At 40.2% G+C, this 17,578-nt stretch overlaps 1 protein-coding gene across 6 annotated transcripts in view; it reads right to left on the reverse strand.

Annotated features, from left to right (window-relative positions):
• CES5A (carboxylesterase 5A) overlaps positions 1-17,578 on the reverse strand; it is a 224,707-nt gene that overhangs the window by 72,554 nt on the left and 134,575 nt on the right. For 3 of the 6 annotated variants that reach the window (XM_032486351.1, XM_014555141.2, XM_032486350.1), the window contains exon 3: positions 4,208-4,339. The exons of the other annotated variants lie outside the window; for them this stretch is intronic. In XM_032486351.1, the coding sequence (XP_032342242.1) occupies positions 4,208-4,283 (76 nt within the window). In that variant the 5' untranslated portion in view covers positions 4,284-4,339. The remainder of the gene's footprint in view (positions 1-4,207; positions 4,340-17,578) is intronic. 6 annotated transcript variants of the gene reach the window in all.

Here is a 17,578-nt window from a genome sequence, read left to right on the forward strand (position 1 = left end):
TTCTTCCACGTTGTACCGTGTGTCAGTACTTTATTTCCTTTTATTGTTGAATAATATATTGTATGGATGCTCACAGTTTTTTTTATCCAGATGACAGTCATTTGGGTTGTTAGCACTTTTTGGCTATTGTGAATAATGCTGCTATGAATATTTGGGTACAAGTTTTTACATGAACATATGTTTTCAATTTTCTTGGATATACACCTAGAATAGACTGGGTCATATAGTAACGCTGAGTTTAATCTTGAGAGGAACCACCAGACTGTCTTCCAAAGTGGCTGAACCATTTTACATTCCCATCAGCACTGTATGAGAGATCCAGTTTCTCCACATCCTCACCAGCACTTACTAGCTCTCTTTTTTATTGTAGTCACCTTGGATAGTGTGGGGTAATATTTCACTGTGGTTTTCATTTGCATTTCCCTGATGGCTAATGACATTGAACAGCTTTTCATGTACTTATTGGCCATTCATATATCGTCCTTGGAGACATATCTAATCAGATCCTTTGCCCATATTTTGTCTTTTTATTATTGAATTGTAAGAGAGGTAAGGCTTTTTAAAGTAACAGAAATTACCACTATATCTTTGTTAAAGGTTGCAAGTACTTTTTTCCAGTTTGTTGTTTCCTTTGTTCCCCCATGCAGAATTTTTAGGAGTTTTTAATGAAATTTAATTTATCAGTCTTTTCTTGTATGGCTTCTAGATTTTGAGTCAGAGTTTGAAAGGCCTCTCCCTCTCCAATATTATAAGGAATTCTTCCATGTTTTCTCTGTGTATTTTCATATTTCATATTTAGCATTTAAGCTTGTGATAACTTTGAAATTTTTCCAAGTGGCTATCCAGTTATTCCAACATCATTTACTGAATTGTCCATCCTTTCTCCAATACTTTGGGCTATCTTCTTTATCATATTCTGAATTGCCACTGTATTTTTAATCTATTTCTGGGTTTTCTATTTTATTGCGTGGGCATGTTTCATTCACTGCAACTACCTTACTTTAATTATTGAGGCTTTATATGTTTTTATAAGTGGAAAGGCTAGTCATTTCTCTTATTTGTATTTTTTCTTACTATTCTAGTTTATTTTTTCAAGTGAATTTTGGAATAAGCTCATTTGATTAAAAACAAAACGCTTTATATCTTATTATGATCATACTAAATGTATACATTAAATTAGGGAGAAAAGACCTTTTTTATTTTTATTTTTTTTGCAAATTGGCATTTTATTTGTAACTTTTCCTATCCCTTTCATGTTCTCATTTTGTGTGTTTGTATATTGATCCTTCTTTTCCAATTATGTTATCTAATGATTTATCTATTTTATTGGTTCAAAGAAATAGATTTGAGGTTAATTTATTAGTGCTGTTTATCTGTTTTCTAATTCATTAATTTCTACTTTTATCATTACTAATAACTTATTTCTGGTATCCTTCAATTTATTTTGGTATACTCTTTCTAACTTTTTAAGCACAATGCTTAATTCATCTGTTTTGAGTTCTTTCTTTTGATATTTAAGGCGATGGTTTTCCTCTATACGTTGCTTTAACTGTGTATTAGTTTCCCAGGACTGTTGTAACAAAAATACAATAAACTGGATGGCTTGAACAACAGAAATATACTGTCTCACACTTCTGCAGCCAAGAAATCCAAGATGAAGGTGTTGGTAGGGTTAGTTCGTTCTGAGGACTGTAAGAGAGGATTGCTTCTGGAGGCTTGCTAGCAATCTTTGGTGTTCCTTGGCTGGTAGAAGCATCACCTCAATTGCTGTCTTCATTTTCATCTCCCTGTGTGTGTCTCTGTGACCAAAGTTTCCCTTTTTATAAGAGCACTGGTCATATTGATTTAGGACCTACTGTAATGAACTCATTTTAACTTGGTTACTTACCTCTGTAAAGGTCCAGTCTCCAAATAAGGTCACATTCTGAGGTACTGAGGGTTCGGACATTACCATATGAATGGAGAGTGGGACACAATTCAACTCATAACAAACTGTATCCCACAAATTCTGATAAAGAGTACTTCCAAAACATATGAAAATGATATGTGTATGTATATGCATGAGTGGGATATTGGACTGTACACCAGGGATAGACACATTGTAATTGACTGTACTTTAATTAATAAAAAGAGTACTTTCATTATTGGTGTTTCCTAAGATAGTCTTCCCCATTTCAATTTTTATTTCCTCTTTGAGAGTTGAGAGAGCTTTTAAAAATTTCCACATGGAAGGAGCTTTTTGCTTTCTATTTTGTAATCAGTGTTTAATAAATTACATAAAAAATATAACAGTTATACAATATTATCTAAACTACATCTAATTTTTAGAATTTATTGAAGATTTATTTATGGTATAATATATGATCATTTTCCATAAATATTCTTGTAACTTTTGGGGGAAACAAAAAGTTTATTCTGTATTCTTTGATTACATGGTTTAATCAGGTCTATCTCATTAATTAGTTACTTAAATATTATATATCTTTAATTTTGTCCTCTTGATCTATTCTTATAGAAGTGAATTATATTCCCCTTCTGCTTGTGTATGTCTGTCTATTTCTTGTGTCTCTTGTAACTTCTGCTTTACAAATGTGGATGCCACGTTATTTGGTGTAGAGATATTTATAAATGTTGTCTTAATCAAACTCATAAAAACAGAGTAGACTGGTGGTTACCAGGGGCTGGGGGGTGGGGGAAATGGGGAGATGTTAGACAAAGGTGGGAATTTTAATTATAAAATGAGTAAGTTCTGGAGTTCTAATGTATAGCATGGTGACTATAGTTAATAATAGTGTATTGCATACTTTAAATTTGCTAAGAGAGTAGATATTAAATGTTCTCACCACAAAAAACGGTAACTATGTGAAGTGATAGATGTTTTAACTAACCTTATTGCAATAATCATTTCACACTATGTATGTAATATTAATCATCATGCCATATGCCTTAAACTTACACAATGTTATTTGTCAATTCTATCTCAATAAAGCTGGAAAAAATATTGTCTTTACCGAAGTATACCTCTTACATTACAATGTACCTTTCTTTCTCATTTAATGATCCTTGTCCTGAACTCTATCTTATCTGTCCTGAACTCCACCTTATCTGTCCTGAACTCCACCTTATCTGATATTAGCATAGCAACCCTTGCTTTCTTTGTGTTTATGTTACCCTGGTGTATATTTGTTTTTCTGTGCCTTTGTTTTAGATGTATCTCTTACATAAAATGTATTGGGTTCATTTTGTGATCCATTCTGAAAATCATTTTATCTCAGTACCAATTTACTCTTAACAGGTCAAATACGCTTGGTCTTTGTTCTATCATATTATTTGTACTATGTTGCTGTTGAATAGTTCTATTTTTTAATCTTTAATTATGTACTCTATAGTTATTTTGTGTTATGCTATTCTGATATTTAGGAAGGTTTGTATTTTTGTTCTAATAGTTGCCTTTACAAGTACAGTATTATTTTAATGCCCTTAGCTCTCTATTTCCTTAATGAGTTCTTTACCATAAGCAATAATGAAATAACTGTGTTTTCTCTTCCTCCTCCTGTCATGTTTCCTAGTTTACCCACATAGCTCAGAGATCAGGCCACAACTGATAATCAATAAGCATTGATTAACTGCTACTCTTTCCTAAAAGCGAAACACAACAAAACACACACTCAGTGTCAAGGGAAAAAAAAATCTTCATTCTCTTTCTTCTTCTGCCTGGATATCCTATGCTGGTTTGTCTAGAACCAGCCACAGTCCTGTTTGAAAACATTTTCCCTGGACTGAAAGACAGGAATCCTAACCTTGAAGAGAGAGAATCATTGTGTCATTGTAGGAGCACCTGTCACACCCATATTCTCCCCTTTGATCCAGCTCCTGATTTCTCCATTGCCTAGGCTCTGGACATGGCATAAAACCAGTAATCAGTGGGAGAAATCAGGACTGGATCTCTACAGAAGCTGTTCCAGGGGCCTGACCCTCATCAAATGCAAAGGTTACAAGATCCACAGGACCAGAGATAGAAGTCAGGAAATAGAGGTAAATTTTAAAGACACACATGATTATCAGAATGAGTCCAAAGGTCTACATGACCTATTGCACCTGCCTTACCTACATACATGGTGACCATCGGTCTTGGTGAACAGTTTTGCTTTATACCTATTGAGCCAAAGTATTCCAGTTTGGATAACAAATTATAGAGTCAACCCACCTGTAAGCCACACTCGTGTGATTGACAAAAGTGCCAGGTAGCCTTGGCCTTCATTTTCATCATAACTGGAGAGCATACAAATTGATCTGCCATTGACTTGCTGCCTTTCTTGCTAAGCCTCAGTTTCCTAATCTGTAAAATAAAGTCAAAAAGGGTATGCACTCATCCATCTCAAAAGTCTGTTTTGTTGGTATATCAGAATTATAGTTTTACATAGTTTCATCATTTTTTATTATGATCAAATTATTTGGGTCATGCCTATTTTAAGACACAGAATCAAAATGCACAGAAAAGTGCTCAGTTGTGTGATGACGCACAAACGACAAGCACCATTATTATTGCAGGAGACTTCCTGGAACTTACTTTCTTTGAGGAAAAAAAGGAAAGAAAATTAAACAATTCTGTTGATTTTTAGAGTTGGGTTCATGGAAAGGTCTTTTTCCACCAACTCAGGGATGTGTACAAGGCATGTAGTGTCCCGGAGGATGGCAGGACCTGCTTGACAGGAACTAGGATTTGAGAGAAATGGCTCACATGCTCACAAAAAGCCTCCGGCATAAGAGTTTCAGGCAAAAGCCAATAACTGGAAGGCTCTGAGGGCCTTAATTAAAAGGTCAATCAATTTTTTCCAAGGTAATTTTACAGTGTGCATTAAAAGAATTCATGTTCTCTCCATTTGGGTGGAGTTGAAATCTACTGAAGCACGTGGTCCTATGTCTAAGGAATAACACGTTAACAAGAGACATTCATCAGACAAAGGTAACTAAACCTGACAAATACCCGAGTCCACCCCCACCTCTGATCTCTTTTATAGAATCAATATTTAAAGGGGAAAACTCCAGTGAAAAAGACTCAGAGCTTTGGATTCTCCTGTCACTTTGGGAAATTTTTCTAAGTGTCTTGAGTATCCATCCCTTCTCTTTGCCTTACCTAGAATGTGTTGTTCATTTGCCTGATCTCTCTCTAGATGCCCCCACACCCAGACCAGGGGTCAGAAAACTTTTTCTGTAAAGGACTATGTAGTAAATATTTTGGGTTTTGCAGGCCATACATATTCAACTTTGTGGTTGAAGTGTGAAAGCTATACAGACAATACATACACAAATGGGCATGACTGTATTCTGTTCTAATTGCGTTTATGAACACTGAACTTGAATTTGAATTTCATATCATTTTTACAGGTCATGATCTATTTTTCTTTTGATTTTCTTTCAACCATTTGAAAATATAAAAACCATTCTCATAGGTTGTACAAAACTGGTAGTTGGCCAAATTGGGCCCATGGGCCATAGCTTGCCAACCCCAAGACTATATCATGACCAACTTGAGGACAGGGATTCAATCATAACCATCTTACTATCTCCTAAGTCCACTCAGTGTCTGACACTTGAGAGACAACCAAACTTTGGAGGAAGAAGTGAGAGATGGAGACCTTGGGAAAGACAGCAGATGTATCCACCACACACAATGAAATAAGGCCTTCCCACTGCATGGGTGTTGGAAGGGAGAATATGTGATAACTAATAGTATTGCTTTGGAGTCAGAAACACCTGGGCTTGACTTCTAGCTCCACCACTTCCTGGCTTGGGCCCAGGCAAGCAACCGAACATCAGGATGCATTTGTCTGCAAATCATAGAAAAACCAACTAATGGTGGCTTGAACATTGCAGATATTTATTATCTCACTTATCAAGAAGCCTAGACATCATGGTTCCAAGGCTGTTCTGGTGGCTCAACAATGTCACTAAGGTCGCACACTTTGTCTTCTGCTCTGAAATCCTGAGCCACTGGCTTTTCATCTACATGTGTGTAATCAATGATCACAAATGGCTGTCCCAGCTTTAAGCATACCTGCCATGTTCAGGCCAGGTACCTGGGGACAGAGGAAGTGCCAGATCAGTCTCCTCTTCCACTGCTATTAGGAAGCCAGTGTAAGATCTTACCTAGAACATTCTAAGCAGATGTCATTCACATCCTCCTTGTGCAGGCCTGGGTTACGTGGCTACCCCTGCAAGGGAGGCCAGTCTTTACTGCAGGGAGCAAGGGAAGATGGAGTTGGGAGAGGCCTGGGGAGACCCTTGGGGAGAAAGGGTCCCTCTCACAAATTGTTGTGAGGACAAGTGAAGTGATGTGTGAAAAGCACTGGCACACTGACTGGCACACTCAGTCAACTGCAGCTACTATTATCAGTAGGACTAGTTTAAAGGTTTCAAAATCCTAAACTATAATCCCTACACTGTCAGTATGAAAACTGTAATTTCTCAGATGAAGTTAGAAAGCCTCATACCCTCATTTCACAATATCCATAATTATGTACACAAAGTGAATGAAGACTGAAATGGAGTTTTGTGTGTGTGTGTGTGTGTGTGTGTGTGTGTATACTGGGCTGTTGATTTCTTTAATACTGTTCTGTATGTACATAAAGCTAAGTATATACACACGCATATGCATTAAGAATAAATGAGAAAAACTGGTGATGCTAGGAATGTTCCACATCCTGCATGTTAAATTAGATAACTCAGTTTCTTTCCCCAGGCTTAAAATCTGAGTCATCCTTCCCTTTCTCTTTGCCTTTCCTGGTCAGTCAATAAGTCCTGTAGATTTTTGACTACAATATGTCTCAAATTTGTTCTCTATTTTCCAGGACCCAAGCACAACCTTTATCACCTCTTGTCCAGATGACTGCAAGAGACTCATAAGTACTCCGTCTCTAGTTGTTCCACCCCTACCAAGCCAGTCCACTCTCACCTTCTTGCCAGAATTATCTGCCTGAAGCAAAGCTGACTTTGCCATTTTCTTGTTCAGAAACTTTCAATGGTTTCCCAGTGCTTACAAAGTTCAAACCCCTCTGTTACTCAAGGTGTTTCTGACCTGCCCCAACCTCCTTTTCTTGTCTTCTCTTCTCCTCATTCACCTTCACGGTTCAGCTCACTTAGAAATTGCTCTCTGTTCTGTGAACCATCCCCTCGCCCACTTTCTACATGCATCTGAGCTCACGTGGACCCACCTCGGCTTTTCCAGATCCTACATGATAGGGATGATAAATAGTTTCCATTTTAAATTACAGCAAAACTCTGCTTGTGGATGACTACAGGAAGCCCAGAATTTTTATGGACCATAATTTGTACAAAATTATCTGATTAAATCAATAAAACAGTCAATAATTGCCTCTGATGTTTTCCTAGTCCCAGGACATTCAAATGTGCTGACAACTGAAAATTTAAAATTCAAATGCCCTATCATGTGAGTTGGGCAGCAGATAGCCCATTCGGCCCAGTAGGCTCAGTATCTGGACTGGATGTGCAAGGGGCCGAGCAGAGCTCAGCTTGGTTCTCTCCATTCGCCTCTTTACAGAGCTATGAGAAGGCTTTTGTGCGGCAGAGGGTTGATGTATTCTGTGCTGGTCCAAAGCAGGAAGGGACACACTGCATCCAGGGTCAGGTGCTGTGATGAATGTGCTATTTTGGTGTCCAGTTAATTCTCCCAATCGCTCTGTAAGGTAGGCATTCTCATTATCTCTATTTTCCAGTGGAGAGGGAAGAGCCAAAATAAGTAAATTCTTAAGGTCACAGTGCTGGAATTTAAAACCAAGTCTGTCTGACTCCAACATTTTTTGCAGTTACCTAAAATCACACAGCAGCTAAGTGAGTAAATTTGGATCATCTTCCATCAGGGATGCCACAGAATATATTTGTGCACAGGACAAAAGTCTGGGCCAGGTGAACTCTGGAAATCTCTGCTAGTGAGGAGATTCTAGGAGTCCACATTTGGAATGGGCGGTCCGAAGAGGGCCCCTCCTCACTCCAGCTGTTGGAGGGCTTGTCTTCATTCAGATCTGGGTACAAAGCTCAAGCAGGGGAGCTCAGTCATCACTCTTCACATGACTTGAATTTCAATGTATTTTTTTTATCATCAGCTTCACTCCCATATTTCAGCAATGCCATCCTTTAAATTTTCCTCATGATGTATTGTTTCAAGTTTATATGACTAGTCTTTAAAGCCAGACCACAAAAACTAAATGGTAGTAATCATTGCTTTTCCTCTTTCTACAAGCATATGTAACTCAGCTTTTCCTATGTAACAGACCACCACATAACTCTATATATTAGAGATTGGCTAGAGCTTGGTTGATCTAGACTAGGTTCAACTAGGCTTGACTCCAGGCCATGACTTAGATTCAGGGCTGCTTCACATATTTCTCACTCTTCTGGGACCAGCCTCCAGGGCATATTTTCCTTACAGCAATAGAAGAAGCACAAAGAGGGTAAACCCAGTCACATAGGACATTTCATGTCTCTTCTTGAATCATCTTTCAGTATCTCAAAGGCCAAAAAGTTATGTGGACAAACTCAGAGTTAAGGAATGGGGAATTACACTCTGTCCATCATGAGGCCATGGCAAAGGTATGAATGTCTGCTACAGGGGAGTAAAAACTTGGCACCAATAATTCAAACCATCGCACCATTCAGCCAAATAGGCACTGATCTCTTATTATTCACTGGATTGTGTTTTCATCAGCAACATAACAATATTGGAACCAGCCATATATGAGACACAGAGCTAGGCACTTGGGTTACCAAGATTTTCAAGTCATGTCCCTGATCTCTGCAAGCCCAAGGCCAAGTGTGGAAGAAAAAGAAGAAAAGCTAAAATTTATTGAATAGTTACTGTGTCCTAGGCACTGTGCTAAGTAAGCCCTTTGACACACATAACTGCACACAGACCTCCCAACAACTCTGTGATAGGTCTTAACAGCCATATTTTGCAGATCATAAGACTGAGGCCCAAAAAAGTTAATGTAACTTGTCAAAAGCCACAAACTACAAAGCTTAAGAGTTAGGATTCAAATACAGATATAACCCCAAAACCCATGCCCATGCAATTATAATACAGCAATAAGTAGCATACTAAAGAAGCATCAGCAGAGGACTGTGGAAGCAAGGAGGAGGGTGTAGAGATCAGGTGAGCTTTCACACAGAAGGCAGAAAATGAGCTGGGTTTTGAAGCATCAGTAGAAACCCACCAGGAGTTTGGGTTGCTGGACAAAGCACATGCAATTGTCTGATAAGAGAAGAGGGCACTTTCTAGACGAGTTGAGGGCTGAGTGTTGTTGGAGTGAAGAGAACGTGGTAGAAGTGATGAAAAATGAAAGGGAAGGAGGAGGCTGTGGTGCGTGATGGAGAGGAGAGTTCTGTATACCAGGCAAAGAGCTCTGGCTTGGTCTTAGGGACTGGGGAGCCCTAGGTAAGAGGTGCTCTGATTGAAACTGTGTTCTAGAAAGAAGGGTTTAATGGCAAAGTGAAGAAGATGGCCTTGAACATGGAAGCCAATGGGCTAATCACAAAGCCTTCAGGGCGAGCAGTAGCCCTGAAGCATGCTAGGCAGGTCCAAGCCGACTAGAGAGTAAGGGCTGAGGCTCAAGCGAAGTCAGCTGCCCTGCTCAGCCCCAGCAGGTGCTGCCATGTGGGAGAGTTGGTCCAGAAATATACATTTTAATCTATAGATTTTTTTTTAAAATCTTGATTTTTTAAAATCTGATATTCCTTTCGATCCCTTGCTATTCAAGAACTAACTATTCAAACTCAGGAACCAAATGCAGAATCACTGGCTCTCTTGCACTCACCCTGTATCTGAACTCTCACTGCCCAAAATCAGAGATGGGATGGATTTGGAAATGCAGGATACTTGTATTAGCCATCAGTTTAGCATTTAAAGATATTTTGTACACACGCACTTACATACAGCACACACATGTGCATGTATATACATACTCACGTATGTACACATGTATGTGAATATGTTTCTATACATGCATGTGTGTATATATGTACATATGCAGCAAAACAGGCACACAGCTGCTGCCATCACTGCAGCCAGAGACAACAGTCTCTATCTCAGAGCCCGAGAGCTGTGGGCTTCTTCACACTTTCACCCATTCCTTTTGGAAACAGACATAGAAGCCATTCACAACCGGTGGTCAAATACAAGCCTCTTCTCTAGGCTTTCTCCCCTTACTTGACATCCAAGACCCCAGAATCACCCCCAGGAAGGTGGCCAGGGAACTGAGTTGTGCAGCTGCAGTCTTCAAAAGCAAGAGATGGACTTTGGGCCTTTGATCCACAACCAACAGTGTAAGACACAAAGGAGAGGGAGTATCCTCAGGATGGCTCAACCAGAATGTAGTAGCTGAACTCATCAGCCCTCGTGCTGACCGTTTTCACTACTACTTATAATCTGCTATGTCTCCCTATTGTTTGGAGAGAAGGGTCGAGGTCTCAATCAATCTCTCTCTCTCTCCCTCTATGACTAATTCCCTGAGTGCAAAGTGCCTACTCCCTTCTATGGCTTCAATTCTTTATCTTCTCTTTGATTTCCTACCATTTCCTCCCATCTCTGCTTCTTTGCAAAGTTAGCTACAAATACTTGTGGGCAGTTTCTTAATTATTTAACATATTTGCAGTCAATTTCCCGGACCTGACCAAAGTACCACCCAGGATCCCTGAGAGCTCTAAGCCTCTCACCTTACCCCTGGTCCTCAGGGGTTTAACACAGAATCGTTCTCCCATCCCCTGACCCCGTAATTCACTAGTCTGATTTATCATACTTGGCTGAGGGCCTAGAACCTAGGTTCAGAAAAGGTTTCCAGCTGTATACTCTGAAATTCAATGACACATGTCTAATTTAGGGCTTCTTATTTTATGTTTGGTAGCAGAAATCTAAACATCCTTTCTCCTACTTGCTTTTGTGAGTGTCTTGGTGTGTTACTAATGGAAGTTTAAATTCCTAGAAATTTAATATACTTATTTTTTTAAATCTTGACTTCAGATAATTTCTGGAGCTAGTAGATTAAGGCAACAAATATTTATTGTATACCTACTATGCATAAGACAATGGTCTGGAACAGGTCAGGGGTAAACCATGGCCCATGGGCTTTTGTAAATCACGTTTGTTTGGAACTCAGCCATACCCATTCACTTATACATTGTCTGTGGCAACTCTCAAGCCAAAATGCCAGAGTTGAGTACTTGTAAGAAAGATCATACGTCCTGCAAAGCCTAAAATATTTACCATCCAGCCCTGGTCTAGACCCTGAGTAGTTGGCAACAAGTTGTCTGAGGGGTCTTACTGATTCTTGTGACATTCACTGCAAACATTAGTGATTCCTAAATCTATAACTCTATTTGAACCTCTCTCCCAAGTTCCAGAGTCATATTTGCAACATTTTTTAGCTATCTCCATCTATTATTCCAACCTTCTACTGGCTTCTCAAGCCCAGCCTCGTCCTATGAACCTCTCCTACTATGGTGTCACCACCAAGAAGTCCTGTGTCTCAGTCACCTGGGAGCCACCCTTGGATCTTCCCTTTCCCTCAGCTGCACGTGTAATCACCATGATTCCTCCTTTGTATCTCTAAGTTTGTCCCCTTTACCCCATCCTTGCTGCCACAGCTCCCTTTGTCTCCTGCCTAGACCAGAGTAGATGTTTCCCCTTTCTACCCCTGGGCTCACCTCACAATCCAGGGATGAGGATCAGCCAAACTGACACACAAAAGAAGTGCATGATACACAGTTTTTCATATTTGGGAGAACAACCCTTATGATTCAAAAATAATAATAGCCACCACTTACAGAGAACTTACTACATTTTAGGTGCAGTTCTACGTGATTTATGTACTTCAACAACTTTGACCTCACAACAACCCTATGAGGCAAACACACTTACCAACACATACCCATTTGACATTTGTGGACATTGAGGCTCGATGAAATTGAGTAACTTGCATAAGGTCACAAGCAAGCAAGGAGAGGAATTAGGATGAAAACCAGAAAGTCTGGCTCCAGACTGTACTCTTATCCACTGTGCCTCACTGCCTCTGCTGAGCCCAAAGCTTCATTTATCTTGCCAGAGTCACCAACATGGAACCCTAAGTCAGTCTGGGTGACAGCTTCCTCACAGTCTAGATGACTCCTAAGAAAAATGTAAATAATTCTTGCCCAAAGGACCTTATGCTGGCCCTCCAGGAGAGGGGCTGCCCAAACACCAGGCCTCTCCCTCCACTGTCAGGAGTGGGGCCCAGGGGCTCATGACAAAAAATGAAACCCAGAAACTCCAGAGCTTCATTTGTAAGAGAACAGGATTTGAGAATGTGACTGGAGTAGTTAGGACAACAACAACCTTTAAACAGACTTGCTCCTGCATTTGTCTGAGAGAAAATCCATTACCGAGTTGTCTTTCTGCTCCCTGATCTGTCACTCTCCAAGCTTTTATCATGAATAGCAACACACTTAAATATTCAGCAAGTGCCCTGCAGAGCACTAAATACCAAAAGCACACATAAAAGGTCATGGTCTCAATCCCGTCCCCACTGCCAGGAATTTACAGCTTAATAGGCCAGACCCCAAAGCTGAACTCCATACGATGTGGCCTCAAAATGTAGAAAGAAATTATTTCTTGCCCAGTTTTTTTTCAATTTTGACTTTCTGTTGTCTTTGCTGGATATTACCAAGAGGAAAAGGCAGGTAAAATGACATATCTAATTCATCTGAACAAAACACATTAAGAATTTACTCTGTCCAAAGCTCTATGCTTGACACAAAAGTGATAGACAGGAGTATCAAATAATTCCTACCTTTAAGAAGTTTCTATCTTGCAGTAGGATGAGTCATATATCTACATAAACACAGTACCATGTTACTGTCCCAAAAAGGTACACATAAGGGAAATAATAGTTAATGTCACTCATTGGGCCTGTGCTACATATCAAGAACTATGTTTAGTGCTCCAAGCCTTCTGACATCTCATATAATCTCTACAATAGCCCTGCAAAGCTGGTATTATTAGCCCTATTTTACAAATGAGAAAACTGAGGCTAAGAGAAGTTAAGTAACCTGTGCTAGAAGTAGAAGATCTAGGATTTAAACCCAAGTCATTCAGACTCCACAAAGCCCATGGCAGAGGCATTGTTTGAACTCCTTTTTTCCCCAAAGAGTGAACAGAATGTTAATAAGGATGATGTGGGCCAGTGCATCCCAAGCAGAGGGAAGAGCATGAGGGAAAGCCTAGAGGCAGAGAACTGTAGGGTGTGTACCTCAGGTGCAAGGATGAGGAATATGGTGGATGTGAGTCATAAAGGCAGGTTGGGGTTCTGCCTGGCTGTTATGGGGGTTCTGTCATTTGGTGGCCACTGGCTAACCTAAATGTTGGCTTCTCTAGAGGACATCACATTTTAAGACATAAAAACAGCCTCAGAAAGCTCTGTTTATTTTCTGGTTTTAAGCCAAATCATGTCCATCTCCCTCAACACTGTTCCTATAACTTATTTTTAGCACAATCAGATCTTCAGCCATTTGGGGCCATGCAAACATGGACTTCTAGGACAGATCACTTGTCCTTGTAATGAGCCTTCATGCTCTGGTGATAGAAATAGCTGGGATCCGGCTGCCCTCCAGCTAATCACTTCTTCCTCTGAGAGAAGCAGTTATTGCCTTGTATCTCTGCCTCATCAAAGGAGAATCAAATTGGTTTGCGGGCTTACTGTTGGGATTGGTATGTGGCATGTTGCATTAGCCTTCAGAAAGTATGCTCCCATTTGTTGCAGTTTGTCATCATCAGAGACTCAGAGCTTCTACCAGAAGAAAGAACAGGGTCTGAAGTCTACTTATTGGATGAAAAGAAGAAGATAAGCAGGGCACAGGGCAGGAGGAAAGTTGTGGAAGAGAACCAATCCATATTTTCAATAACAATACCCATTTCAGCACTGTTCAGATGATGTCTGATGAGCAGGAAGGGTCATTGGGAAGACGGAGCGTGAATTGACCAAATTTCTATACAAGTGCAACCTCAAAGGTCAAAGGACTCAGATTAGAATCATAGCTGGAAGGAACAATGAAGATCAGCCCCTCACTTAAAAATTGGAGCAGCTAAGACCAGGAGGTGCAAAGACTTAGCCAAGGTCACAGAGATAGTTAGCAATGGGAAAAGATTTGAATTATCTTGCTTTCCAGTCCAGAGTCTGTTTACAACATCATGCTGCCCTCTAGGAGAATGTGACTCTGAGCAAATGGTAAATGTTTTAAGATGTCAGAAACCCCGGCGTGGGTGCGAAAGGCCAAGGATGGCTTAAAGGAGGACATGGAATGATGTAAAATGGGATTTAAGTGAGTGAAGAGCAGAGGGCATTGCAGCTGGAGGGGGATGCCCTCCACCTGCCAGTCAAGACTGGCATCTCAGTATCAAAAAAAGAAGTAAGCAGATTCTTGTGGTGAAAAATTGCTACAGCAGTAAAATTAAATCCCCTTTCCGGAAGAAATGGAAACCTTTGTAAGAGATGAGAAATCTAAACCTTTGTGCCCTAGCTTAACTGATTTAAGAAACCAACAGCTCCTTGGAAGGTTGAAGAGAGAAAGAGGAAAATACTTGGCCGTCTCTCCACTTAAAGGAAGAGTACTTCCTGCTGGCAGCTATAAACAGTCATGAAGAACCCGGAGGGCTTTATCCCCAGTAGGGCAGCCTGGGCGGAGACAGTCCTCCAAAGCCTGGAGGAGCCAGGATCAGCTTCCCCAGAGCCTTACCCATTCACTAATGGGTGACAGGACCGCAGGAGACCTGAGTCACCCTTGCTAATCATGCTCAGTCCATTGGCCCATAGCACGTCTCCCTTAGCTGGAATGGAATGCAGCCCCTGTAACAATCCAGGTGAAGACAGTAGCTAACATGGAGAAGCATTTATACAAGGAGTCTGGATGAAAGGTACAGAACCCATGCCTAAAGCAGTATGACAACAGAGATGTAAAATATGCATAAGGAGGAATTAAGATTGGAACGAAAAATGAACACCATTGTGTCCAGTTGGTGAGATTACAGGTGCTTTTTTAATCTTTTAAAATAATCTTCATTATAATTATATGTGATTCAAATAATAAATAAATGTACTTTGCAATACTTTTATCAATTATGCTTGCTTTTCTCTCCAACCCACCCCCAGCACACGCAGAGCCAGTTAAAGAAGTAGGTAATGTTTTTAGTTCAGCTCTCACATCCCCTCCCCCAACACCTTCTCCCTAATATCCCCATTTTATACCCCCTATTATCTCTCCCATGCCTAATTCCTTAACCATTATCACCAACTACAGACTTCTCCCTCTTCTTTTTCCTGGCACCTAACTTTCTAAAATATTAGTAGTTTTTATTATTATCTAAATAATATTAAAATATTAGTCATTTTTATTATTATTATTATAGTATTTATTATTATCCTAGTATTAAAGCTCTCCCCAGTGCTCAGCAGTGCCTTAGTTAACCTGATGGTGGAAGGTGCTCATAGAGGTAGGTTGCTCTCCAGGATGATATACTGGCTTGGATAGTCTCCAAAGACAGACACTGTCAATGCCTTCCCTTTCTGCACACATATACTACTCTCTCTCCTCATAGTTGGGCTGGGCTTAGTGACCTGCTTGACCAATGAAACAAAGTGGAAGTAACATTCTGGGTTTCTGAGACCAGGTCATAAGAAACCTTGCTGCTTCCTTCCAGCTCTCTTGGAATGCTCACTCCTAAGATACTGTCTTCCAGAAACCAGCTCCATGTTATGAGAAGCCTGAGCCCCATGGAGAGGCTAAATGTAGATGGCCCAGTCTAGTCAACAAGTGTATATGGTCCAACAGCTGGCATCAACCGCCAGCCGTGAGTGCACCATTTTTGACATCCAGCCCAGTCAAGCCTTCAGATGACTGCATCCTCAGCCTGCATTGGACTAGAACTTATGAGGGACCTCAGATGAAAAATATCCAGCTGAGTTCACATAACCAACAGAGATGATAACTTGATGTTTCAGAATACTAAGTTTGAGAGTGAGGTTTGTAATGTAGCAATAGATAAGGAGAACAAAGTTAAATACATTTGTTTTTTTTTTAAGTGGGATGAAAAAACTTCAGTTTCTGTGGTCCTGAGAAGGACTGCTTTTCTGTTCAATCATTTCTTTAATCATTCATTTGTTCTTTCACCCAAGTTACACATAGTGAAGAACACATCTGTAGAAGGCACAGTGCCAGATGCCAAGGGGCATAGCAAAGGGATCAGAAACAGCCCATGCAAAAACTGTATTTCATCAAAGGCATTGACATGTTATGTAAAAATGGCACAGTTACTTGAATCTGGATGGGCCAGATCGGTAGGATTTGAATATATGCATATTTAGGTGGGAGGGCATTGAAGAAAATGAGGATAATATGATCAAGGAAAGGCCACTGAATCAAGACAGCAAGGAGTTTGAAAGAGAAGCAATAGAAAGCTCCCTAGTTTGATTAGAAGATAAGGAACCCTATGGAAAATTGTGGTCAATAGGGCTGGCTGGAAGGTCTGGCCCTTGAGCAGGTCTCCCAGGGTGGTAGTCCTCTGAGCCACACTGTCAATATGTCCTTGAAGGCCAAGGTCAATGTGATCTACTTCCTCTGCCACAAACCAGTCACTGATTGTTCCCAGTTGCAAGTTCATTGCTTCATTGAGAGACTAGAGACTAAAAATGCAAGATTCAAATCTAAGATCCCCAAGGAATTCAAACTGCCCGTCTTTCTGTGTATATAGTTCGGCCTCCATTGCATTTATGAGCTGTGGCAAAGTCCACACATTTACAACCCATTAATATTTATGATGGGCCCATGAAGATGATATTAGATGGGAGAAGATAATTATGGCTCAGAGTTAATGGGTGAAAGAATCAATCCCATTTCAATCTCTAGGGAAAGGCTGAAGTTGGAGCTAGGTAAGGATTATACACTTTGCCGCCCAAAGTATTAGGTGATCTGGGTTCCTAACTCTGCTGCTAACTTGCAGCGTGAACTTGGGTAAGCCAGTCTTTCTCACTGAGCCTCAGTTTCTTCATCTGTGTAATGCAGAGTAAGTATCTCTGAACTTGCTTCAAGCTCTGATATTTCTTGATTCTAAGATAGAGAGAGAGACATGTCATGTGAAGTGGAGAAAAGGGAAAAGTAGGACCCGACTCTTACACATCTGCCATCAACTTCAAACACATCCATGGAATTCGAACCAAGTCCTAATGGCATCAGTGTTTGGCTAGTGCCATGTGTAACCGTGCTTGGCTGAGAGTAAGATTAATCCTGATTCCCAGATAGCTGACTTTTCTCTAGAGCATCTGGAGACCATGATCCCAAGTTTCTCCCTATATATATCATTCTTGAGGTCAAGCTTCATTATTGCACACTTAAATGTAATGCACTTAGATTTAGCCTCATGAATAAAACAGTCATAATTCACTAGAGAAGGGTAAATTCTCATCAGATTTTCTTCTCTGCCTTCTCAGGAATGTAATGTAACTTCTTTTCACCATACCATAAATTTACTTCAGTAAGTTGA

The sequence above is a fragment of the Camelus ferus genome, chromosome 9 (genome assembly GCF_009834535.1).
Source record: "Camelus ferus isolate YT-003-E chromosome 9, BCGSAC_Cfer_1.0, whole genome shotgun sequence".
NCBI classification, from domain to species: Eukaryota; Metazoa; Chordata; class Mammalia; order Artiodactyla; family Camelidae; genus Camelus; species Camelus ferus.